At 31.4% G+C, this 26,949-nt stretch overlaps 1 protein-coding gene across 1 annotated transcript; it reads right to left on the reverse strand.

Moving 5' to 3' along the window:
- Positions 1-15,248: 15,248 nt before the first annotated feature.
- On the reverse strand, positions 15,249-26,161 carry LOC149546947 ((R)-mandelonitrile lyase-like). Its single transcript, XM_089794075.1, has 5 exons — positions 26,071-26,161; positions 25,317-25,967; positions 24,388-25,213; positions 24,214-24,240; positions 15,249-15,315 (listed from the first exon to the last, which is right to left on the reverse strand). Exons 1-5 carry the CDS (start codon positions 26,159-26,161, stop codon positions 15,249-15,251), a joined length of 1,662 nt encoding a protein of 553 aa, XP_089650201.1.
- Between the last annotated feature and the right edge of the window lie 788 nt (positions 26,162-26,949).

Consider the following 26,949-nt stretch of genomic DNA (forward strand, 5'->3'; position numbering starts at 1 on the left):
AACTCCTTCACAGAGTTAGGGATTGTGCCTCTGATTTAAAACATAAAACACATCTGCAGCAACAAAATCCATTCCCTCAAAGCCCGTTGTGATCAAAACCAACAAAATGCAAATTTTTAACATCTAAACCCCTCCATTCCCTCAAGGCCCACTACAATCAAAACCAACTAAAATGCGCACGCAGGGATATGTTTTTATTTCTAACATCTAAACCCCGTGTTGGCTGAAATTTTGACCAACATAGGGTTTGATGTAAAAAGAAGAAATTTTTGTCTTCTACATTCTAAGCAACCTAAAAAAATTTAGTTGATGGTCAAAAATTTTGATAGAAAAATAAAGTCAAATGTAGTAGTGAAAAAAGGTTGTATAGTTTGAAAGATTTTTAGATGTTTTCAGTGGTATTTGTATACTATTTATCAACAAAAACACATATACAAAAATAGATCAAGAATTTATACGATAGTAGAGGATCTGTACAAAAGCATTTAAATAACATATTTCACTTAAGGAGCTTGAATAATCGCATATTATAAACCTCAATCCTTTTAGAGAGTTTGGAGTTCCCTGAAACAACTAGTTGAGATTCTTTACAATTTTTTTAAAAAAGAACACTTTGGTTTAAATCACATAATTACGATAGAGTGGAATTTAAGAAAAAAATTAGAGAAGGTTGATATATTTTTAGGATATAGTAGGATTTCTATCAAATTCAACTCAAACAAAGGCTAAATATCTCAAATTCAAAAAACTGTTATCACTTTGTACTTACAATATGCTATTTTGCTTATATGTTGAAGAAAACCCTAAGTCGAGCCGAAGTTGAGTTGATTTCTTTTACCTTTGCCTCTGTAGGATTTGCTTCTACTAGTGCGTCTGGGATTGCCTTAAAGTACATGCAATTTTAGAAGCAAAGAGATCATCTCACGTGCATAGGTTCACAGACTTAAATGTCAAATATTTACAATGAGACACCTAGCACACCTTGAATGTCACATCATGACCCCAGGTTATAAGAAAAATACAATGAATATGTGATAGAAATATCATCACAAAACTCTTCTCTAATATCAGAGGTGAAGATCTCTATAGCAGCTATAATTTTCAACAACTACTTCTGTACTTCTTGGTATTCCCTAGTATCAAATATTTAGGACTAAGAGGATTTGTGAATGGGCTGCAAGTGACATGTTTAGTGGATTGAAGACAAGAAAAGGATTGTATTTTGAAGGTTTTTTCAAGATTTTTGCATGATGATAGTGGATGGATATAAGATAAGATGTGGCAAGAGGGTATCATAGATGAGCATTGAGCTTGATGACTAGACCATCACCAATGATTTCTATGATTGGGGTTACTGAATTAGATGTCATATTAGGAATTCAATCATTGCATCCTCTTGGACCATACATTTAGTATTTCTAGCAAATGGAGTTGGAGTTTGTGATGGATGGAAAGAAAATAATTCTCAAGGCTTTAGTGGATGATGCACCAGAGGTAGCATTAGCAAGTACGATCAAAACTATGAGCACTCACAATATGACTAAATGGGTAGCCTTACAAGTCAATTTTTAGGGGTGTGGATATTATATTATTGCAGGAGATTTCTCAGATATGACATTTCATGTCAAGTTTCCTTCTTTATGCATATCTATAGTGGGCAGCTTGGAGTATGTGAGATAGGTAAGTATGCAAAAAATCATGTATATGTAGCATAATGTTGATCAATTTTCAGTTTATACAATGAATATAGAGTTCTGAAAATTGTGATGAGATATTGTTGGTGGGAGAAGGGATAAGAGAAAATTGTCACTTTCTCATGAGAAGACATGAAAGTTCCAAAATATAGGGATGCATTAATCAACATGATAGTGGGAACACTTAAGAATGAAAGTGTTGCAAGTTTCATCAATGATGATTGCATCAGAGTGGAGCAAAAAATTGATATAATGTTTGTAATAGGGTTGGTTTAGGAACCTGGTGGTGCGATAGTGAATTGCTTGAGGACAAGCAATATTTCATAGAGGGGATTACAATCTTGCTAATGTTTTTATAAAGTGAATTAGTTTAATTAATTAATTAAGGAACCTAGAAAAAATATTTCAAAAGGGGCGACTTTTATTGATTAATTTAATGAAAGAATAAATTGAAATAATAAAATAGTCACTTCATTAATAAAAGTCTTGCAGTTCTAACAAACATTTGATAAGGCCTTGCAAAAAAAGTAAATGTGGCCTGATCTTTTAAACAAAGGTTAGAACTCTTCATAAGGAGGCTTGTTGGGCTATACTAAGCATGCTTTATGGATTTGATATGATAAATTTGTGTGATGATTCATTACAAGCTGAGCACAAAAACCTTCAGTAGATCAACAAGGTTTGGACAGAAATTTCACTCTTTCTGAAAGTGAATTCGCAAAGGCATTCATGATTGGGCCAAATTTGTGAAGTCTCCATTGATTCAAAAATAAAGGTATTTGCAATTTTCAAAATAAAGTCACGTTGATTGGAAAGTTAATTATATTATTGTTGAAGAATATAACTTTGTGATAGGATCACCATTTAGTGTGTTAGGTTAAGTGGTGGTTGTGTTGTTGTCTGACCAAGGTGCAAACCCCCGACTAGCACATTGTTATTGCGGGCTTGCCCCTTCACTGGTCCAATGTGCTCGTAGGTTTGAACCTCGACTTTTTTAAATGGAGAGGTAGTCCCCCATTTGCAATTTGACTAGCTCACACCTCCAAGTCAAAGTGTTTCACATGGGACTAGAGGGTGCATCGTGCCAGTGTCACGGATCACATTAAAATGTTTACCATGCACTTTAAAAAGGTTTAGTACCAGGTCAATTAATTGTTGGTTTGGAGGCCTATTTAGAGGTGAAAGTTAGAGTTGAAGGTACATATTTGAATTATCTACAACATGACATCTTCATATTTCTGAGCATTTTTTAGGATGGCAATAGAAAATTAGACTTGCCACAGTTTGTCTTAGTAGTTTGATGCCATATTTAAGGTGAATAAGGTTTAAACTTTGAAACAAGTCTAAGGTTTAAATCTACATGTAATGCATCTTTGAAAATTTTGGGAAAACTTAAGGCATTTTCTCTCTTTCCCAAAGTTTAGTAACACTCAAAAAGTTGTTTCTTTTAGAAAAAAAATCATATTAAACTTTTGACTTTAATTTTGAGTTTATTGTAAAAATTCTTATATGCATATAAAAAATTAGAATTTCTTGTGCCCTTCTATTGGAGATATTGTTATTTTCCTATTGTTCAGGGATATTACATACAACTGGTATGTACTTTCTAGACAAAGGAAAAATTGGCAATGAAAATATAAGAAATGATTTTGATATCAAGAGCATCATTACAGAAAATACATAATATATGTCTAAAGAAAAAAATGTAGAGGCAAATTAATAACAAGATATTGACTAGTTCATTTTAACTTTTTCTAGTTCATTTTAACTTTTTAGTTTGTGTTGTTGAGTGTTGAGACCTACCGTTCAAAAGCTACCAAACTGACTAGAGAGATCTAGATCAAAGCTTCATTGTGAAGAATATCTCCAGCAAGGGTGGATAATTCGCCATAAAATACTATTCAAAAAACAATAGGCTAACCTGGCAAATTGGAGATTACACCAATATGCAAAGAATCACCCAGCAAATGTAAGATGAACCACCCTTGCCCTGCAAAAAGTAACATTGCAATAGCCTTACCTATGTGCACCATACTCACTAACACAAGTGAGGGCTAGATTTGACATGCGGAGCAATGCCCCAACATAACTTATGCTCTCATGCTGCCATCAATGAGTGACGAACAACTGCAATTGATCATCGGTTCCAATTCTTCCATGCACAGGCTTGTGTTGTAGAGGGGCACAACGTATAAAGGAGCGATTTCAAATATGAGCAACCATCACATATTTCGTGTAGCTTGCATTTTGGTAAGAGGGATGTGCCACGTTTGAAACTAAGTTTTCAAAGTATGGGTGCCATTTTATGTGTGTGTAGCAGCGATGCACATATTTCTTTATGTGCGATCATGACATGAAACAACATCTAGCGGTCCAATGCACACTAACAGAGGAAACCATTGAAAATTTCACAGAAAACCCGCGCAAGCGAAAGACAAAGTGAAAAATGTTTTTTTTTTTTCCTTTTAATGTATAACCCTCATGTTGGTCAAAATTTTGACCAACACGGGGCTTACATGTTTTAAAAGAGATTTTTGTCTTAACATTCTGACCAATATAAACTTATTTAGCTAATGGTCAAAAATTTTGGTAGAAAAATGAGGTTAAATGTAGTAGTGGTAGAAGCCCAATCCAGTTGCATTTCTGCTTTATTTACTGTCTCAATGAAATGCACCATCAAAATGTTTAGCTGTTTGACTACCGGAAAACCCATAACTCTACTCAAAAGTATGATTGAGTATCTAATATCTTCTTTCGTGTATCCTCTTGTCATGTCCACTTTGCCTATTTTCTTTCCTAGGGGAGTCTTCTCTATAAGGTATGAAGATTGGATGATCTCACAAGCCTTGTCAACATGTTCCCAATACCATCTCTTTACTTGCTCATAGGTTAGTCTAATGAACTAATCCACCCCTGTGAGATGGAATACCATCTGAATGTTCTTGGGTCATAGATTGGGGATTATCTCTCTTGTAATATGCTTGACTATCCTCTCCTCAAGAAAAAAATGTTCTGCAATTGTCATGATTAGTTCTGAAGATCATAATGACACCAGGTGTGATGTTGCACTAACGAGCCCTGATCAGATTAATGCAAAGATCATCTGGGACCTCTCAGTTGGTTTGTTGCATATCTTTAAGAACTCCCCCAAATCTGTGTGACCTGAATCTGTGTCTTGAATACCTGAGTAATCATATTGAAACAAATTTTTTGTAGAAACACCCTAGAACTTGAACACTCCTAGTTTTGGTGTCATTTTTTCACTAAGGGAGGATGATGAAGATGCCATTAAATCTACATAAAAAGTACATCCATTAGCTCAGATTTGAAGAAAAATGAATCAATCACACCCTAGTAGTGATACGAGAAAAACCTAAAAACTAGGAGTGCTCAAAAACCATCTAAAACCTTATTTAAACCCTAAAATGTGAAAAAATGGCATACTAGGTGCACCTAATAGGTGCACCTGATGCACATTTTTAACAAGTAAATGTTATTATGTATTGTGTGTTACTGCAACTCATGGGGTGTTCTAATGTGCAACCCTTTTAAAGGTTTGTGCTAAGGTTTAAAACAATTTACGTGTGCATCAGTGTACTTGGTTAGGTGTGCTAATGTGCACCTAAATTGTTTATTTTCTTTTTTATGTTTTTAGTTTGTTTTTCTGTGTCATTGGTGGTGAAGGTGTACCAAGGTGTGCATCAACACACTTGATGAGGTGCACTAATGTGCACCTTGTGTAGTATTTTTAATGTTGTCTTATGTTATGATATGCAGGGATGTGGGGAGGTAGAAGGAAAAAGGCACACCTAATTTGGTGCATGGGTGCAGTTTGCAAGGGCTAGAGGTGAAGTTTATACAAGTGAGAAGCTATGGGCGGATTGGGTTTATATAGACATCAACTCAATGGTTGTTGTGCAATAGTGCTAATGAAAAAAATGCCCTTTTCTTTCTATTTTAAAAAGATTTGGCATACTAGCACATCTATTGAGGTGTGTTGGTGTGCCTTTTATTTGCAAAAAAGGTCTATATCCTCCCAAAACTCTAATTGTTGACAACCAGGTTGTCCAACCAAGACCTCGTCATGAACTAAAACACTAGCCAAGAGCTCCAAAATGACTCAAACCCAAGGCTAGGGCTCTAAAAAAGATAAAAAAGAAGTAGGGGGTCCCCATTTCTGATCAAAATGGGGCTTGTATTGTGGAACCACAACACTCAGTTCATTGGTGCACCACTGCAAAAATTTTGAATCATTCATCATGGCATTGATTCATCAATACTTTTAACTCTAGATGGGTAGGTGAACCCCAATGACTCCCCTGATTTGACCATAGAGTCACTAGAACATTCATGGCCACCACACACTAAAGCATCCCCAAGTTGCACTAAGCATGTTTGAGCAATGATCCTTCAAGGGTCGTAACTCAAAGATCTTGAGGGGTATTAAAGAAGTGTCAAATGCTATAGGACCGTGATATTTCTATCTAAAGTAATCTCTCTCACTTTTGGGAGATTTTATTTCATTTTAAATTGGAAAACTAATCTCTCTTAATGCCAAGAGTGGTAGTGTTCCTTAACGAATTGGTGTGCTATTGTGTAACTTCCAAAATATTCATCATGACATCATTTTGTCAGTGCCATTAGCTCCACATGTGTGGATGAACCCTAGTGACACTCCTATTTTGATCATGAAGTTTCTAGAACTTTCATGACCACCATGCATTCAAGCATCCCTAAGGTTCACTTAGCATGTTTGATTAGTGATCTTTGGAGGGTCATAAATTGGAGCCTATGGTAGGTATTGGAGAGTTGTTAGATACTACAAGACTGTGATATCAATGTCTCTAATAACATCTCTCACTAATGGGAGATTTGATTTTATTTGAAATTAGCACAAGGATCTTTCTTTATGCCAGAATATACAATGTTCCTTAGCGAATTGGTACACCACTACACAACTTTTGAACCATTCATTATGACATTGAGTCATCAGTACTATTAGCTCTAGATAGGCTAGCAAACCCTAGTGACACCCCTATTTTGACCATGGTGTCGCTAGAGAATTTGAGACCACCATACACTAAAGTATCCCCAAGGTGCACTAAGCATGTTTGAGAAACAATATTTAAAGGGGCATAAATTAGAGCTTGTGAGGGGCATTGGAAAATTGTTAGATCCTATAGGTCCATATGGTAGAACCCTACGATATCTGATCTCAACCTTGCAAGATTCCAATTGGTTTTAATTTGGCACAATATTCTCATTTGATGCTAAAAATTTTAGTGTTACCCAATGAATTAGTGTAATAAGATTAAAATGAATAAGATTTCATAAACCATAAACAAGATTCTTATGAACAATATTCCAATAAATGAGATTCTAGTTAACAAGATTCTAATGAACATGATTAAAATAAATAAGATTCCATACACCATTCAAATACACATGCACAACAAATCATAATAATATAATATATCAAAATATATAATCATATAAAATATGACACAAATGTATAGTCAAAATGTCCATCCATATACAAAATGTGGTGCATGCCATCAAAACATGTCTATGAAGTCAAATTTTATATATAAAATGTAACATATGCTATCTCTAAATATCCACTGAGGCATCCCTATAAATTATAATATCCTATGTTGTTATTGGATCATCAATCCTCTTTGATCCACTCTCTAGAGTTGCTAGATCGTGTATGAAAAAAAATAAAAATCTAACCTAGACTAGTTATGTTAAATGATTTCTACATGGAAAATATAAATTTATTCAAATTCATATTGATCAACAATGTGATTAAAATTTGCAGAACTTCATTTACCCATCTCCATGCTTCCTACAGTGGTCAAGAGTCCTTGCATATATTTTTGGCGATGAAGGGACCCTGCCACCTTTGATCTAAATATGTTTTTATGGTTGTTGTATTCATCTACTACTCAACCTATAATATTATGAAAGATATCATAATAAATTAATAACATAATCAAGATCTCGAATTTAAATTTACCTTGGGTGATCTCTCCTTTCAAAGTGTCGACCAGGTCATCAAAGATACAAAGCTAAAGTACCAATCCTACTCCATCACATCAGGTGTTTCCTACAATATTCAAAAATATAATTGTTACAATAATGACACTGATTTCTTTATAATATAAGAAAATTAAGATAAGTAAAAAATGATTGATATATATATATATATATATATATATATATATATATATATATATATATAAAATAGGACTCTAGGTGCAAATAGAAATGCCAGAGAGTTTGCGATGGAGGATCTATGTCACTACATCATTAGAGGCCACCCCCTCTAAAATAAATAATGCAATAATATTTCATTAGTGAAAACAAGTGACTAGTACACACACACTCACGTGTGTGTGTGTGTGTGTGTGTGTGTGTGTGTGTGTGTAGATATAGATATGTATATATACATATATACATACATACATACATTAGAAAATCACTTAGAAAATCACACAACACAAAAATTATAGAATACCAAATTGTTTATTAAATTCTTCCAATTTTACTTTGCCTCTACAATGAAAGAAAATGACTACTTATTACAATTTCAAAAATTACCATATTTGGCTAATTTTCGAGAAAAACAATTTTATCTTTCCATTTTTTGGTAATTTTCAAAACCCATCCTACAAATCTTGATTTTTCCCAAGAAAAGCTCCCAACTAAGGCAAGATGAATTCCCAACTAATCTACGAAATCAAGAATATGATTTCAGATTTATTAATTAAACAACTTTCTAAAAAATTGGAAAAAAAATTACAAAAAACCAAATTTTAGAGGTCAAGATGAAATTTTAGGCTCCTAAAAAAATGTCGAAATGGCTATCCATGTACAAAATGTTGTGCATGCCATAAAAAAATTTCTATGAAGTCAAAGTTTATATATAAAATGTAGCATATGCCATCTCTAAATATCTATTGAGGCATCCCTAAAAAGTACAATATCCTATGTTGTTGCGGGATCATCAAGCCTCTTCGATCCACTCTCTAGAGTTGCTAGATCATGTATGAAAAAAAATAAAAAATCTAACCTAGACTAGTTATGTTAAATGATTTCTACATGGAAAATATAAATGTATTCAAATGCATATTGATCAACAATGTAATTAAAATTTGCAAAACTTCATTTATCTATCTCCATGCTTTCTACAGTGGTCAAGAGTCCTTGCATATATTTTTGGTAATGAAGGGACCCTGCCACCTTTGATCTAAATATGTTTTTATGGTTGTTGGATTCATCTACTACTTAACCTATAATATTATTAAAGATATCATAATGAATTAATAACATACTCAAGATCTCAAATTTAAATTTACCTTGGGTAATCTCTCCTTTCGAAGTGTCGACCAGGTCATCAAAGATATAAAGCTAAAGTACCAATCCTGCTCCATCACATCAGGTGTTTCCTACAAGATTCAAAAATATAATTGTTACAATAATGACACTAATTTCTTTACAATATAAGAAAATTAAGTTAAGTAAAAATTGATTGACATATATATATATATATATATATATATATATATATATATATATATATAATAGGACTCTAGGTGCAAATAGAAATGTCAGAGAGTTTGCAATGGAGGATCTATGTCACTAAATCATAGAGGTCACCCCCTCTAAAATAAATAATGCAATAATATTGTATTAGTGACAACAAGTGACTAGTACACACCCACTCACATGTGTGTGTGTGTGTGTGTGTGTGTGTGTGTGTACACATATATACATACATACATACATTAGAAAATCACTTAGAAAATCATACACCCAAACCCTTCAAAGCAATAACTTAGAAAATCACACAACACAAAAATTATAGAATACCAAATTGTTCATTAAATTCTTCCAACTCTACTCTGCCTCTACAATGAAAGAAAATGACTATTTATTACAATTTCAAAAATTACCATATTTGGTTGATTTTCAAGAAAAACATTTTTTTTCGATTTTTTGGTAATTTTCAAAACCCATCCTACAAATCTTGATTTTTCCCAAGAAAAGCCCCCAACTAAGGCAAGATGAATTTCCAACTAATCTGCAAAATCAAGAATATGATTTCAAATTTATTAATTAAACAACTTTCTTAAAACTTGGAAAAACAAATTACAAAAAACCAAATTTTAGAGGTCAAGATGAAATTTTAGGCTCCTAAAAAAATGTCAAGCTGAGATCTATCGACAATCCAAATAACTCCTCCTCGTGCAATTTCCTATAAAATTTCAGCCAAAACCCACATCTTAGTCAAAATTTATGAACCCCGGATGTTCTTGCACTATGTATACATACATACATAAATACATATATGTATATGCGTAAACATATATATACATATATATACACGTATATGTATGCATGTATGTATATATATGTATATATGTGTGTGTATGTATGTATATATATATGTGTGTGTATATGTATGTATATATATATACATATATGTGTATATATACATACATATATACATACACACATCTATACATACATAAATACATATATATACACATATATGTATATATATACATATGTATACAAGTATACATACATATATACATATACATATGTATATATGTATGCATATACATCTATACATATATATACACATATATGCATCTATACGGTAAATGTATACATCTATTAATATATATACACATATATACATGCATACATATATATACATATGTATGTATACACACACACACACACACACATATAACCACCAAAAGACTCAAATCTTATTTACTAGTATATCTTTAGTTTTGTATTTTATTTGGTCATCAAAGATAAAGTGAAAAAAACATTGTCCATCCAACATATATATGTACATTGAGGCTTACATATGTCATAATTCAAGTTTCACCTAGTGTTAGGTTTTCCTAACTTTGTTGTGCATTTAATGTCTTTAAAACACTCAATTACCCTCCCCTTATCAATTGAAAGGGGCACAACCCCCTCACATTGTCCCCCACAAAGAGGTGAAACCTATAAGGGAAAAAAAAGATGATAAAACATGTATAATTCAATATCAAATAAAAAGTTATTATTAATAAAATAACACATACTATGGAGGTCTTAAGGGAAGATGAAATGGTGGAAAGTGTGACATCATCCACCTCTATCATCTCTTCCTCTTTCATATACATGTATGTAAGTGTGAAGTTGTCAAAATTATTTTGATATAAATATTTATATGAAATTAGCCATGTTGTGATGAATCAAATGTATAGACACACCATAATAGAAGGAATCTAGGACTCTACCTTCCCCTCCTCATCGCTTGCAAGAGTTGTGCCTATCTCTACAATCATGTTTTGTATATCATCATCCCCAATGACCAACTAAAACTTAGAATTGCTAATGGGACCTAGACTAAGATTCTTGCACCTAGTGTAAGTATGGGGCACACATACATGTGAGGTATTGGTTGATGTACTAGTGCTAGCATCATCAACAAGAGTAGGCAAAAATGTCCTAGTATAAGTGAGTACTAGATTGCTCAATCTATGAATGGTTCCAATAGACTCTGATCTATTCTCGATGATGACATCAAGATGTTGCTTTGGAGGAGGGGAGGGGATATTAGGGTGGGTACATATGTGGTGGCTTTCTTACATTAGGAAAATGGTCTATCATGTGGAGCTCCTCCTCCTCCAATGCCCATGTTCAACCTCTTGCTCAAATAATTAACTTTATGCCCTTCATAAAATTAACATACAATTTTATCAATAAATAGGAGGGAACCTCCATATTTCTATGTGGTGGTTTGTCAAAATCCATCCACTAGTGATCCCAATTGAAATGAGTTTTAATAGCCTCATTTGTACACCATTTTATTGAAAAATAGGTTTCTTAAGGTCTTTTTTTACCATTTTTGGGGTTGGCAAATAGGTCAACTAATTATTTTTTACTAATAATAAGGGCCATAATCTCATCATAATTGAAATTGTCATCAAACTAGACTACATCTAGTCATGTTAATGAAGAGCATCATCATGCTGCTCAATAAAGGTCTCAATATTAACGACAATAGTACAAAGGGTAGATTACATGGGAGATAATGTAGACATATTATTATAAGGTTGATGGAAAATCCTCAATTGATTTAGATTTTTTTCAATTAAATCTTGAATGGTGGGGGGCATTTTTAGGGGATAACGGTTCATTTGGAGGTGGTTGTGAATTGTTTTATGGATAATTATTTGTTTAGGAAGTGTTTTAATGTTTGTTGGTGTCATTTGTGCCTGTTTATATTGCAAATAAACATAAAATTACAATTTTAATGAAAATTTTATAAACCAAACTAAAAAACATACATTTTCATTAAAAAATAAATAAATAAAAAATGAATGAAATAAAGTGAAAAAAATCAACTTGTGCTAGGATGAAAAATGTAGTGAAAAATATATTGGTCTGATTCATATGCTTGATCATTGTACTGGTATCTGATCAAATCAGTCACTCAAATGGTAAGAATTAGACAAAAAAAAAAAAAATTTAAAACCCTATGGGTAGGTTTTGGGTACCTGATATATCAGATACCCAATAAGGTTGGGTAATGTTTTTTCATTGCTATTAGGATTGGGGGAAAAATATCAACACAATTTGCAAAATACTTTTGGAAGTTTTTAGACTAGTTTTTTTCATTTCCCTAGTTTTTGGCCCACCATAATCCTATAGATACCCAATGACAAACCACTAAGATCATGTACAAGAACATTAGTCATCACTAATTCATATGTAGTCACAATTTAAGAAATGATTTCTAATCAATGATGTTAACTTTTTATCATTATCTATTTGGTAAGACCGATTAATTTTGATAAGTTAGTAAAGAAATTAACATACTATTAAGAATCATTAAATATAAATGAATGTACATTGACATATCTATAATTGTAGAGAGATCAATTAAATATGAAGAATGATAGTTACCAATGAAGCAGGAATCATATGCTTGATAACACAATGATTTGTTAGAGTTTTCACATACATATAAGTAAATAAAAGAGATTGGATATTGCTATAGATCAACATTGATGAATGTAATGAATCTAAAATATAATGTATACAATTAGGAATTCTAAAATATCAAGATGAATTAATAGATTTATTAATAAATTAATAAAATTAAATAATTTTAATAAACTACTAATAATTTTTTAATATAGTAATCGGAAATTATTATTAAAATAAATAATACTAAATAATATTACATAAGCTGGACAACTAATTAAAAAGGATAATATCATTACTAAAAATGGAAATAACCAATCATAGATCAAACATATTTAATAGATAGAGGGGATTGATCAAGAAATAATACCTATGTTGAAACAACATATGTAATAAGAAGGGATGACCTTTCCAAGATCGCAGGGTGGATGACCCTGCCCTATTTAAGGGAGCTGAGAAAATGAGAAGGGGAAAAAGGAGTGAACATGGACTAAGGATAAACTAAAAGAAATGAAAAAGAAATGGACTGATCTCAGGGAGATAATAATAAGGTAAGAGAATTGAAGATTAATACTTAAAATATAAAAATACATCCCATCAAATACCATAAAGGATTAGAGGGACCCACCACCAAGGTATGTAGGCATGTATTAATGTTTTATAGTTTTAGATTATGATAAAAGAAAGTTTTGAAGCAACCTGAAACCTAAAGTTTAAAACATCAAAACTAGGTTTTACAAGGACCTGAAACCAAAAGTTTAAACCATAAGAAGTGACCAGGTTTTACAAGGAACTAAAACCTAGAGTTTAAACAAGCTAGAAAGAAAAAAGTAAAAACCAAAAAAACCACCTAGACCAGCAACCAACACACCCGCTCCATAGCTAGCACCTACAACATCTCTTTGATAATGTTCACCACCTCTTTACCTACTTTTGTAGTACTCTAGATAATGTTAGCTAGAGTAAGAACATGAGCCTCAAGGGCCTTAGCAACCTTTTTCCTTGTGCTCTGCCTAGTTATCTTACTAGGTCCACCTGGACTCCCCATCCTTGCATTACCAGGAGACATTATCTCCTCATTACTCTTCTTACCTAGATTGGCCACCACAACACATAGACTAGAAGTGACTTATTCCATTTTTTGACCACTTTCTTTTATAAGGTAACAAAGCTCCTACTCATATTATTTAAGCTTATCAAGGATGTTACCAATTCACACTTCCATCTAAGCTCTCCTAGTGTTTTCAACATCTAATTCTTTCTGCATAACCCCCTTTTTCTTCTTAAGAATCATTATTTCATTATATAGCCAAGAATTACCCTGAAGAGAAGTCTTTTCTTTAATCTTAGCAGTGTGAACAAAGAAAAATTTAGCATCCTGAGAGTCACCCCTCCCATCAACCACATCCCTAGGCTTAGAATCAAATGTAGTAGTCATAGTATTGATCTGGGTATCGGTATTAATATCTAGATTCTCTATCCTTTCCTCATTTTCTTCTTTACTTTGGTTGTTGTCCTTACCCATAGGGCCTTTGTCTTCAATCTCCTTACCATTATCCTCCTCCATTTTCTCCTCACTAGCATTATGAGAAGGGTGATCACTCTATTTTTCATCATCCACCCTGAGGGCTTCTGACCCAACATTTGAGTCTGTATTTCTATCTTTACTTCCCTCCACATTGTCTTTACTAGTTGACACCCATTTGCTCCCAAAGTAATCGTCTAGGTTAGAACTAAGATCCCTCGTTTCCATTTTCTCATCATTATCAAAATTCTCAGATTCTTTAATTTCCTCAACATGTTTCTTAGTCCTCTCCTATTTGAAAACCTTCTTGCTATAACTAGCCCCTTCTTCTACCTTTATTCTCTTAGAGTGGGGGCCATTACTAGACCCTTTCCTCTTCTCAAGAACTGGAGAGGGCTTTATAGCCTTACTTTTACAAAAGTTTTCAATAAGTAAAATTTAACTTATTAATGTTTATATTTATTCAATATAAATTTTTAGTATTATTTTAAATTTATAATATTATTATGAAGAATAAAAAATATTATAAAATTACAATATAATGATAACTATTTAATAGAATGAGTAATAAATTAAAATGTCAATTTGAATATTAGGAATAGAATAATTATGTAATTATCAAGAAAGAGGAATATTATTTATTAATATAATTGTTATTATCACTATTTAAATGATACAGTATTTAAATAGAGAAGTCTATGATGCAACTAAGGAAAGGATCAAGTAAACTCCAACAAATGAATGTATCCCAATAGAGGGTGGGGGTCATCTCTCAATAAAACTTGTGAAACAAACTTGGACCTATAAATTTTGAGGGAACAATTATAGAGGATTGATATCTAAGTAGCTTTATAAAACCTAAAGTTTCCTTCTAAAGTTGAAAAGTAATCTCACACATTAGAAAAAATTGTCTTATATATAAAGAGTATAGTAGTACCAATAAGAGGCTTGTATAAATCTAATCTAGTGGACCTTATCCAAATAGAGGATTAGGGTTAGTATTTCGTACAAATATTTGTAAAATAGATTTAGAAATGTGAACTTTTAGGGAATCGATAAATGGTTTCTAGGAAACTTGGATGATATATATGTTCTCTTGTCATAAATCTAAATAATAATATTATTTGTTAAGTGAAATGACTATTATGAACATTATTATTGATTAAATAAACTCATCAATCCTATGTAACCCTACCAAGAGACATTACAATGTCCAAGTAGAGGAGTTTGAGTTATCAATAAAAATATCCTTTTGTCTAGATACATGTATTTAATTTATTTATTCTTTAAGTCAAGATTTATTAAACATAGAAATATTGAAGATCTTGGAGTGGAATTCATAGATCCATGCATTTGTTAAAGATGTAACCAATTTCTCCCTACTTTCGATGGTTCAAAAACTAATATCAAACAACTTTCAAGACTCTTCATGAATATGTACTAAGAACAATATTTAATCATGAAAACATATATATTTATAAGGTAGATATAAAATTTACCTTTGCAGTTGCATTCTCTCATTTTTAAAATTTCATTTCAATTTTAAGATTGATTTTCCTAAAAGGGGGTTTACCAAGGAAAATCCCTTCTAATTTAACAATTTTTATTTTTATGTGTGTTGAGATAGTTAACAAAGATGTTTTCACATATTTGGAAACTATAAGATCTAATGAATGACCTTTGTATTTTTTGGGCCAAAATATTGGGTACAAGGTGACTAGGGGACCTACAATTGGGTACAACAAAACTAGGAAGCCTATAACTTCCAAAGAATCTTCAAATTACAATCCCAGGTTAGTGTTGTAGTGTAGTACTTTTTTATGTTCATTACAAGTTTCTTTCTAATTTTTTCTACTTGTTTGTACCAAAATTTGTCATTTACCTTATTTAGTCTTTTCTATTGCATTAGTCAATCATAGCCCCTTAGAACTCTTACATATTAATAATATAATTAGAAAGGATTATTGTACCCACATAGCACCCAAGACCTACTTGAGCTTATTAGGCCTTTTTTCCTTTTGATAAGACAATTATGAAAAGGTGAATCTCATTTTCAACTCTAATCCTCCACCCACAATCCTTTTTCTTATTTTGCATATAGGATTATATGATGTATTATTTGTAGGCATGCTTGAGGATACTTGGGTTGATATTGAGCTTTAAAAAACCCTATTAGAATGTGTTTGGGCTTGTAGTCCATTGTCCACAATGGTGGATATGTCAAAACCATGTGGTAGTTTTGCCCATTTTTGGAAAGTAGATAAAATTACCTATGATAGTCTATTGATAGTAGTCTATCCATAATAAGTAGGATCCTAGGAGTCTTGTGATGAATTAGATATCTCATCTTGAGTAAAAAAAATATCATTTTTTCTATTCACGAGGATTAATGACATGGCCTACTAACCTCCTATGTCTTCTATAACTCTAGTAGTTGAATCAAGAATTAACAGGTCAAGCTTTTGTTGCAATGAAAACCCTACCTTTTAACAAGTGTTATCAGAGTTCTCAAATTAGTTCAAATCCATGTTGAACATGACAAGTAACACTGGGAGGGGCATTTTTGGTAGTGCTCTAGTGTCTTTCAAATGGATTCATGTCAACTTTTTTAACAACCTCTTGTGTTTTCTTGTAATGTCAACCTAGTGATGTGATCAAAGATTTATTATGAGATACTAGATCTATGTTACATTACATTAGTTTGAGATAAATTTCAAGTATGATGTACTTTATATGCTTTTATATGTGTATTATGGACATTATAGATTTATAACCCTTCTAACCCATTTAGTTCTTATACTATTGTATGACATATCATCATATTATGTGTAGACATGGATATCTACTCATTGGTGATGTAGGTGTGTACATAAATAGGTGGAAAACCTCTATAATATTCATTGATTTAGAGATGGAACCATGATCTACATAGGCACCTTGAGCCTAGAATTCCTTCTAGAGAAGTTAGTTACCCAAATTGGGATCTTGGGAATTTATATATTTAGCCTATTGGTTTAAGAATGGTTTTTTTTTATCTTTATTGAATTTCAGTTGTCGGTTCAAAAAATACATGTTTACCTGAGTATATATTGGTGCATACATATATTCACAAGTAAAAATGTAGGTATGTATTATTGGGTGTGTGAATGTTAGCATTAAATATCATTTCTTGCATAAATAATAGATTACTATTGAGATAATAAAGTAAAAAATAAATAAAATAAGTAACATAAATACCAATAGATTCAAACCTTAAACCTACTACTCATACAATATTATCTTCAATCATCTCACATACATGACTCTTCAAGAGTCCTCCCTAAGAATGAAATATTGAACTTAGGATTTAAAAATGAATGTAAAGACTTAAAATGGAAAAAGGCTCTAAAGATTTGAACCTATGACATTTGGGAAAGATTGCACAACTCAACCATCACACAACCAGCTAATTTTGAGACTAAACCTCTAGGAATATCTTTGTTTTGGTTGCAATGGGCACAACCAATACAATGATATTTCTTCCCTATAAAACATGAGGTTTCATGAAAATCAAAAGATATAGAAAAAATAAGGACTAAATTATAGTCTAAATTATTTATCTACACAAGGAGTATTTGGAGGACCAAGGAGTAGAAGAAAAACCAGATCAGAGGGTGGCTTGGGAAGATTGGGAGCTTGTAAACAAGGACATATTCAACCTTATTGCAAATGAAGACATGTAGGTTCCATCTCCTTCCATTCTTTCCTATTAATCAACTAAATTAATTGAAGAAGCTTGATAATCATGTATATCTGTGGTTTCTTGTTTTTAATGTTGTCTGCAATTTAATTATCTAGTTTTGATTTGTCATTGTCGGAAAGCACCTTTTATGTTTGAGTCCTTTCCTAGATTTAATTTTGGTTAATGATAACGTTTTAGGAATTTAATTCCTTGAAAAGGGGTTGATGGGGAGAATTCTTATCTTGGAGATTTAGTCTAGGAATGGTGAAAAAACCTCCACTTTATCGTACCTATTCTAGAAATTTGATTCATAAAATTCTATATTCTTTTTTAAAGACTCTCCGATAAATGAACAAGCACACTACACATATGTACAAGTATTTTGAATATTTGTGCAGCTCTACATGTAATCATTACTACTGGTCTATATATTTTAAATACACTAAATTACTTGATAAATGTGTTGTTTAAACAAATGTGTGGCTCTATAAAACATATGTTATATTTTGCTATGTAAATGTGTGGTTTTATAAATGCATTGATCTCTTTAATAAATGTATAATTCTATTGTATGAATGTGAAAAACTTGTTGAGAATTAATAGATGCACAATTATAAAAGGGAAATGCACCATACAACTTGATAAATGCCCAGGTATAAATAAAGGACAACGATTATGGTAAAAAGTACAATTATAAATGATAGATGCACTACTTTATAATTTCTTTCCTCACTGCCTTGTTATGTTTATATTTTGAATTCACTACCAATTTATTTTCCATTCAACTATCTCTTTATGATTGTTATGTTTGACCAAGGGCATGGTTATGTTTGTATGAATGTTTGTGTTCATTTTCTTGGAGTAGGGTAGAAAGCCTTGGTGATTGGCCCACCATATGTGCTAGGGCCTAGAAGTGGTGGCCAGGGATCCTATGTTTGGAGGTCATAATCTTGTATAGGTTGACTCCAATGTGGGTTTGTTAATAAATGATAGCATAATAAAATGAGCTTGGGTTTGGGTTGGATTTTCACACACTAAACAAGATAATTGAGGTGGCATTGTTGGAGTACTAAGGGAAAGGGACATCCTACATACATTATAAGTCTCTAATCCATGTGGTTGATCCCAACCTTAAGCCTACATGGTTGATCCCAACACTTTGGGAAGGCATGATGACACTAACCTAGATAAAGTTATAAACACTTAAACATTTTCCCTTGATGGTTCTTTGTGGTCTTTTTACTCTTGTGTCATTTTCTTGATTTCTTTGGGAATCGACTCCTAATAGCTTTGGACCTATATTGGATCATGATTTTGTCTCCTAGCTTGGGGAGTGATTCCTTGGCGTCCACAAGGTTGGGTGGAAAAACTTGAGGCTTGTTTGAGGCTTGATAATAGAGTTCTTTGATGAAGATGCTTAGATACTGCTTATGAGGATATTTGAATGTGTTCTTGATTACTTTGTACTTGATGTAAATTTCAAATGATGTATACTGTAAAAGAAAGAAAATTATTAATGAATAAAGAGATAAACATGTAAAAGGGATGGGTATATAGGAATATGAAATGTATATTGAGATCTATGAAATGTAAAGTTTAGGGTTGTGATCTCTCTCTTTTGAAATATCACTCTTGATAAATGTATTATGAGAATTCCTTAAAATTAGGAGATAATGTTATGTTTCACTTGTTTAGAGAGAATCATGCATTACTTATATGAATATTCATTTTCTCATTAATTATATCATGTTATGATTAATACATTTTCATAAGTACATATTAAAGATAGGACATGATTTGGATTAACCAACTTAGATGCTTAAGGAAATCAACCAAAGGAATAATCATAGGGAACTTGTAAGATATTATAAAAAAAAACTTATCCAACTTAGTAAAATAAGGCTTAGTCCTGTTAAGTTTCCTAATAGGATTTTACACATTTATAAGTCTAGTGGTTGTATCAAACATTAATAGGTTAATTTTTTTGTGCAATAAAAACCCTATTTTGTATCATAATGTTCAGTTAATTTTTGTCCTTTTCATATCATCTAATTGGTAGTAAGAATTCAAGCATGAATCTAACATACACTCTTTGGATATAAACACACACACACACACATGTGTGTGTGTGTGTGTGTGTGTGTGTGTGTGTGTGTGTGTGTACATCCAAAACATCTACATCATATCCAAGTATGAGTCTACTTCTTATATCTAGAATCTTTTTTAAAAAATCATTTTATTGTGATTAATGTGGTCAAACATACACCTACTTCTTATTTTTTCTTAAATTTTTCATACTTTTGCATTCAAATTCTAAATTTTGACTAATTATTATTATTTTATCAGAAAAGGGCCACTATTTTAGAAACTAAATTCAATTTACTATAGACTATACTCTTACAAAAAAAAACTATATAGTGTTTAGAACTAGTTCAATATTTCACACCAAGTTGACTAATATTGATGTATTGATTTTTCATTACCACTTAAGGCCATAGTTTCATCCACCATGATCTTGCACATACCCTCCAGTCATTCATATACTCCATCACTTTCTCACAAGTTAAATCTCCATATACATACATACATATATATACATGGGTGTGTGATGGATCATGGTCAACCAAACTATGCCTTAAGTCGCAATGAAAATCAACAAATTAGGGTTATGTCAACTTATAATTTTCAACTTATTATGAACTTTCTATCCAAAAATTGATAGAAAATAATCTCTAGGAAATTAAATTTAGTTTCTAAACTAATAGGCCTTATCTAAAAATAATAATAAATTGATTGGTCAAAATTTTGACTTTTAATGCAATATTAAAACCACCTTAATCAAAATTAAATGATAATATTTTTCAATAAGATTCTAGATATAAAAATTAGACTCATTCATGGATGTGATGCATATTTTTGGGTATTTTTAATCTCAATTAACAATTAATTATTAATTTTCTACCATAGTATTTTTGGAATAAAAAAGCTCTCATGTCTAACCACTTTAACTAATTCAAAACTTTGTAAAATTTAATTTTTCTATTTTTTTCCCTTATAGTAGAAGAAGCATAGAATATGGTGAATCTTTTAGATTTTGAAAATGTTGTACCATTTGAAAGTTATAGTTATTTTTCAATCGGTGTGTTAATCAACACCGTATACATAATTCCATTAGAAAATAAGTAATAATTACTTACTGAACTCACAATTTGACAGACATTACATGTATACAAAGCTTAGAACATTCTTATGAAACTCTTTTTGTTTCATCAAATTTGGGTGAAAAAAAAGTTGACAGCTACATATTTGAAATAAAAAAGACACAAGAATAAGCCAAAAACACATTTTTAGGACATTTTTAAAATTGACCATGTAGGGTTGTTATCCAAAGATATAATAGGTCTTATAAAGGTATTAGTTTTTTGGTTTGGTATCAGGATTGGAAGGAAAAATGTTGGAATAGATTTTGAAATGCTTTGAGGCATTTTAGAATTACATAATTTTTAGGTCACCGCTGTTTGGTACACCATGATCCTACACATACCCACATATATGTATATAAATATGTGTGTGTGTGTGTGTCTGTTTGTATGTATACATATACGTATATATACGTATATGTATATGTACATACATACATACATACATACATACATACATACATACATATATATATATATGTACATATGTAAATATATGCATACATATATATATATATATACATACATATATATATATATACATATATATATATATATATATATATATATATATGTATGTATATATATATATACATACATATATATATATGTATATATATATATATATATGTATATATATATATATATATACACATACATACATATATATATACATACATATATATGTGTGTGTGTGTGTGTGTGTGTGTGTGTGTAAAAGTTTAACTTGAGAGAAAGTGATGGAGACTTATATGAATGACTAGAGGGTATGTGCAAGATCATGGTTGGCCAAATTATGGCCTTAGGTGATAAAGAAAAATTAGTACATCAATATTAGTCAACTTGGTGTGAAATATTGAACTAGTTCAGAAACTTACGTAAAAAAGTTTGTAAGAGTAGAGTCTATATTAAATTGAATGTAGTTTCTAAAATACTGGCCCTTTTCTGATAAGAAAATAATTTAATTGTTCAAAATTTAGAATTTGAGTGCAAAAGTATGAACAATTTCAAGGAAAAATAAGATATAGGTGTATTTTTGACCACCTTAATCACAATAAAATGATTTTTTTTTTTAGATTCTAAATAAAAAAAGTAGACGCATACCTGGATGTGATGCACACTTTTTTGTATTTTTATTCAAAGAGAATAATTAATTTTGAATTTTGTGCGACAAAATAATTTTTTGGAATAATAAAACTCTCATGTCTAACCACCTTAACTCATTCAAAAGTATACAATTTTTTTATTTTTTTTTGTTTTACTCATACTATGAAAAGCATAGAATGTGACACATCTTTTAGATTTTGATAAGGGTATTCCATTTTAAAGTTATAACATTTTTCAATCATTATGTAAATCAACACTTAAAAAGTATTTCCATTAGAAAAATTAAGCAATAAATGCTTTCTAAACTTGTGATTCGACAACAATTATATCAGTGGAAGGATGATAATTTCCTCAAGAAACCCTTTTCATTTCATCCAATTGAGATGAAAAGTGATTTTATTTCATATTGCCACTTTTTAGGCCATCGTGATCTTATACATAGCCTCGACAATAATGAGGTATAAGAAAGGAAACTATGGTTTTCATAAGTTTTTGAAGTTTTGGAAAATAACTATGGACAATGCAACATGATTTAATTAGAATGGTGTTTAAGAAAGAAATCTACATTTTTGGATTTACAGTATTTTAAGAATATAACAAAGGATAATATAAGAACTATTTTATATTAATTATGTTTAGGATAAAAATCTATGGTTTTAGATTTTTTTTAAATAAATAAGGACAATACAAGTAAATGAATCTATGATGTTGGGTTTTAGCTATTCTAGAAAATGTTGATTGAGGATAAAGTAAGAGTGATTTTACTAGATAATGAATTTAGTAGACGAATATCTATTTTTTAATCAATGTGCAAATCAAGATGTTAAGGAAAAACTAATTAAAAACTACAATGTAAGTCATTCTTAGCAAAATAATCATCAGATTCATGCACTAATTTTACTAGAGGATTTATAGTAGGAATAGAAACATAACAAATAGTTGTCTTGAATGTGTCCATCATTTTCATAGAGGACTTGGATGCATTATAAATCAATGCAATTTTTTTTAATATATCTTTATAGGAAGATCATTTCCTTGAACTATAGAATGAATTGTCAACATAGCTAAAAACCTTCCCTGTAGATGATATCCCACCCTCACTTATAGCAAAACTAGGGACCCAATGGTAGGGAATTTGACTTAGGAACCACATAGTTAGACCCTCAACCTCAGTAACTATGAGTAGTGGGAGATGAGAAGAAAGATTCACCACTAAATCAAGAAAAGCAGAACTTGAAGTAAAGGGTTGGCCTACAACAAGGGGTGAAAATGTGGAATTTGAAACAAGTGAAAATGTGGAGTAAGTGTGAGACATTTTTGGAGCTAGAATATTCATTTGTATATTGAATAAGAAATGTTATGATTATACAAATCTCATCATTAAAAAATAGTATTCATACATTTAAAAATAATCTTTGCATATAAAAACAATATTCTATATTTGATTATGCAAGAGCTATTATTTTTACATATTTAATTGTGTCAATTTATTCAATATAGTTAATCAAATGTTTATTGATATTAACATCAAGAATAAAATATAGGTTGTCATTGAAGAATGCATCAAAATAATATCACACTCCAAAAAATGTTAAGAAAGTAAAAATAACAATAATGTGAGGTCTCAAAACCAAATACTTGCTAAATTAAGTGTTACCACAATTTAAGCCATCATAATATCAGAATTTATCGACAAACTTATTGAGCCATGATAATTATAATATTGCAACATAAATTAATTGTAAAGCAATAATTAAACTTCTATAAAAATATTCTTTCATAAATAAATTAATATTATAAAATTGCATGATAAAGAAGAGAAGATTAAAGGAAATAACAATTACGTGTGGTATAAACTCACTTATTTAAAAGGCAACATTGATTTCTATGGGCATTAAAAGAAAATACATTACGTGTCTAACTAAATTTAGTGATCTCTTAGAATATTTTTACATCTTCATATGCTCTTGAATGATAGTGATTCCCATATACCTACATAAGTTGAATAATTAAAGATTATGTTAGTATTGTAGCCTGAATTCCTTAAGATGTCAAATAATTAAAGATTATGTTAGTATTGTAACCTGAATTCCTTAAGACGTCAAATAATATGCATAAATTGCCAATAAATATACATACCTTCCTAGCATCATGGTAATGGCTTGTGGGTTTGTACCAGGTGAATCCTTATAAATTGAACCATCTACAATCCTTAGATTATCAACGCCTTTCACTTGATATTTTTTGTCAACCACCAAATCAATTCCACAACCTCCATGGTAATGGTAAAATGTGCCTAGTGTATCTTTACAAAACTTGGCCAAGGCATAATCATCTGATTTATTCTTTGGTAATGCAGTCCCAAGGAATCGAAGCGCTTTTGAAGATCCATTATTAGTAAATGCAAACTCTTGAATAGAAGATGTCATACTTAGATTAACCATTACTTTCACAGCAATCATACATCTTCTTAAATCAAAAGGGTGTGAAAAGTAATTGTAGCGGACGTAAGGTATATCTTGAGGATTTGTGCCTTTAAGGTGAAGCTCACCCTTTGATAAGGGAGATGCCACTTTACTTACGAAAAATCCCAGATATTTTATATCTGTTGCATTATTTTGTTGAAGCAAGCTACCAGACTCAAAATAGACTTGTGACTTGTCTAGAATGCCGACTATTTGTGCAGAAGAAAAATCTAGAGGCTTCGGAGATTCTATAATAACTGTTGCACGGGGATTATCTTGAACCTTTTTTCCTACTAAGGGCAAATCTAAAAATACTGTAATATTCAATTTTTTAAGTTCTTCTGTTGGACCAATTCCACTTAAGAGGAGAAGTTGAGTGCTACCTATGGCCCCCGCTGACAAAATCACCTCATTGTTGAGAGAAACTTGGTTCAATCTTACTTGATAATGTAAATAATCTGTACTACTCATTAACTCCACTCCTCTAGCCTTAACCTTTCCTGCAAGAATGAAATTATCATATAACAATTTAGATGTTTACCTTAATACAAGATGCTCATTTTAAAATTATGAGAATTCCGAAAACAAAAGATGTATACAAACCTGATGCCAAATTGAAAAGGATTCTGCTGGCGGTAGCATTCAGAAGAAGAACAATATTTCTTGGATTTGCATACTGAAGAAGATCTGCGGACGTATGTCTCTTTCCATTCTTGTCAAAAATTGAAGCACTGATCTTGGTGCCCTCCAAATGATCCAAAGTATATCCATTGTAAGGAACAACTCCTGCTTCAAGAAGCCCATCCTTGAAGGCAGAATTCCAAGTAAAAAGCTTGTGTGGTTTGAAGACATTTAACTTCTCTACCCATTCATATGACTCATTTACAAGCTTCTCATCCCACTTCATTTTCCGAACATATTCAGAGCTCGCTCTGCTGTAGAATCCGCCATTAATGGCTGTTCCACCTCCAAGAACTCTTCCCCTTGCCAACTGCACTCCATCTGCTGAGACAAAAGCCTCCGCTACAGACGGATAGTTTTTGGGATCCCCTGACATCTTTTGAAACGATTTGAATTCCTCAACATCGGGATTTCCGTATGGAGAATCTCCCCTCTCTAATAATAAAACAGAATAATGTTGTGAGAGAGTTGCTGCGAGAGGGCACCCAGCTGCTCCTCCTCCAACAACAATGTAATCATATGACTTTGCGGCTGCCTTTTGAGCATCTCCTGTCATAAATGGATATGGGTATTCTGCAAACATAAAGCAAGAGCATTGTTAGCGAATGATATTGTATAAGCAAAAAATTGTATAAAGCATTTGATTCTCAAGAAAATATTGAAAATTTGTACCGACCTAGATGATGCGTCGCCGCCTCTGAACAGAATTGGCAATGGTGATTTGTAAACATCAACAGGCATGAAACCAGAAGAAATACTATCTTCATATTGATTAACATGTCTGTTTTCTCTTCTAGATTTGAAACTGAGAATAATATTTTGTGATGTATATGTTTAGGTTGCAGGGCTTTTCTAGATGAGCTTAAGGGTCATTGAAGTTGTCGCTTATTATAAGGATCTTAACACAAAATTGTAACACAATCTACCCAGAAAACACAGCTAAGAATTCTAATGGATTGTGGAAAACTACTATCTACAGGATCTTAACCATCAGCCGGCAGAATGTTAGTTTTTTTTTAAGTTTATTACATAAAAACGCATAAAACAAACGGCCGGCAGATTGTCGTTATTGGGGATTTACACAATCCGACAACTACAACCCTCAAAAACTAAAATTGAAGGAAAAAAATATTATGAATTTCTTATTGCATACATTTGACTTATAGGATCCTTACTTTTAACAATAATTTGAATTTCGAGAGTCGTTTAGCAGGTATGAAGGCTCGATTTTTTATAAAAGGATTATATCTTAAATATGTTTTTCTATTTAAATATTACATTTTGATATTATTTAAAATATTGATGGAAAGGATTTTATTGTTGAAAGTTCTTTTAGAGCTATAATTGATACAGGATAACGACAGAGAATATGGTTAAAATTTGTGGCCACATCTTCAATAGACTTGGCAATAAGTTAAAGGATCCTTCAGAATCTAATTGTGACTATTATGAAAATGGACTATAATATTTCAAATAAAAAAGTCAAAAATGGATATGTGTTTCTCGATTTGAATTAAAGGTCATTTGATTCTCTTAAGAGAATACATGGGCAAGC

This window comes from Cupressus sempervirens, chromosome 7, assembly GCF_028749045.1.
Source record: "Cupressus sempervirens isolate cs-2001-9-10 chromosome 7, ASM2874904v1, whole genome shotgun sequence".
In the NCBI taxonomy this organism is placed as follows: Eukaryota; Viridiplantae; Streptophyta; class Pinopsida; order Cupressales; family Cupressaceae; genus Cupressus; species Cupressus sempervirens.

What these genes read in the sequence shown, in the direction of transcription:
- LOC149546947 (XM_089794075.1), bottom strand. Translation starts at nt 26,161, where the DNA reads ATGAAGATAGTATTTCTTCTGGTTTCATGCCTGTTGATGTTTACAAAT. An exon ending in CCTTTTCAATTTGGCATCAG is followed by an intron (nt 25,214 to 25,316) that starts GTTTGTATACAT and finishes TCATTCTTGCAG; the next exon opens with GAAAGGTTAAGGCTAGAGGA. An exon ending in GGAATCACTATCATTCAAGA is followed by an intron (nt 15,316 to 24,213) that starts GCATATGAAGAT and finishes ATTTATGACAAG; the next exon opens with AGAACATATATATCATCCAA.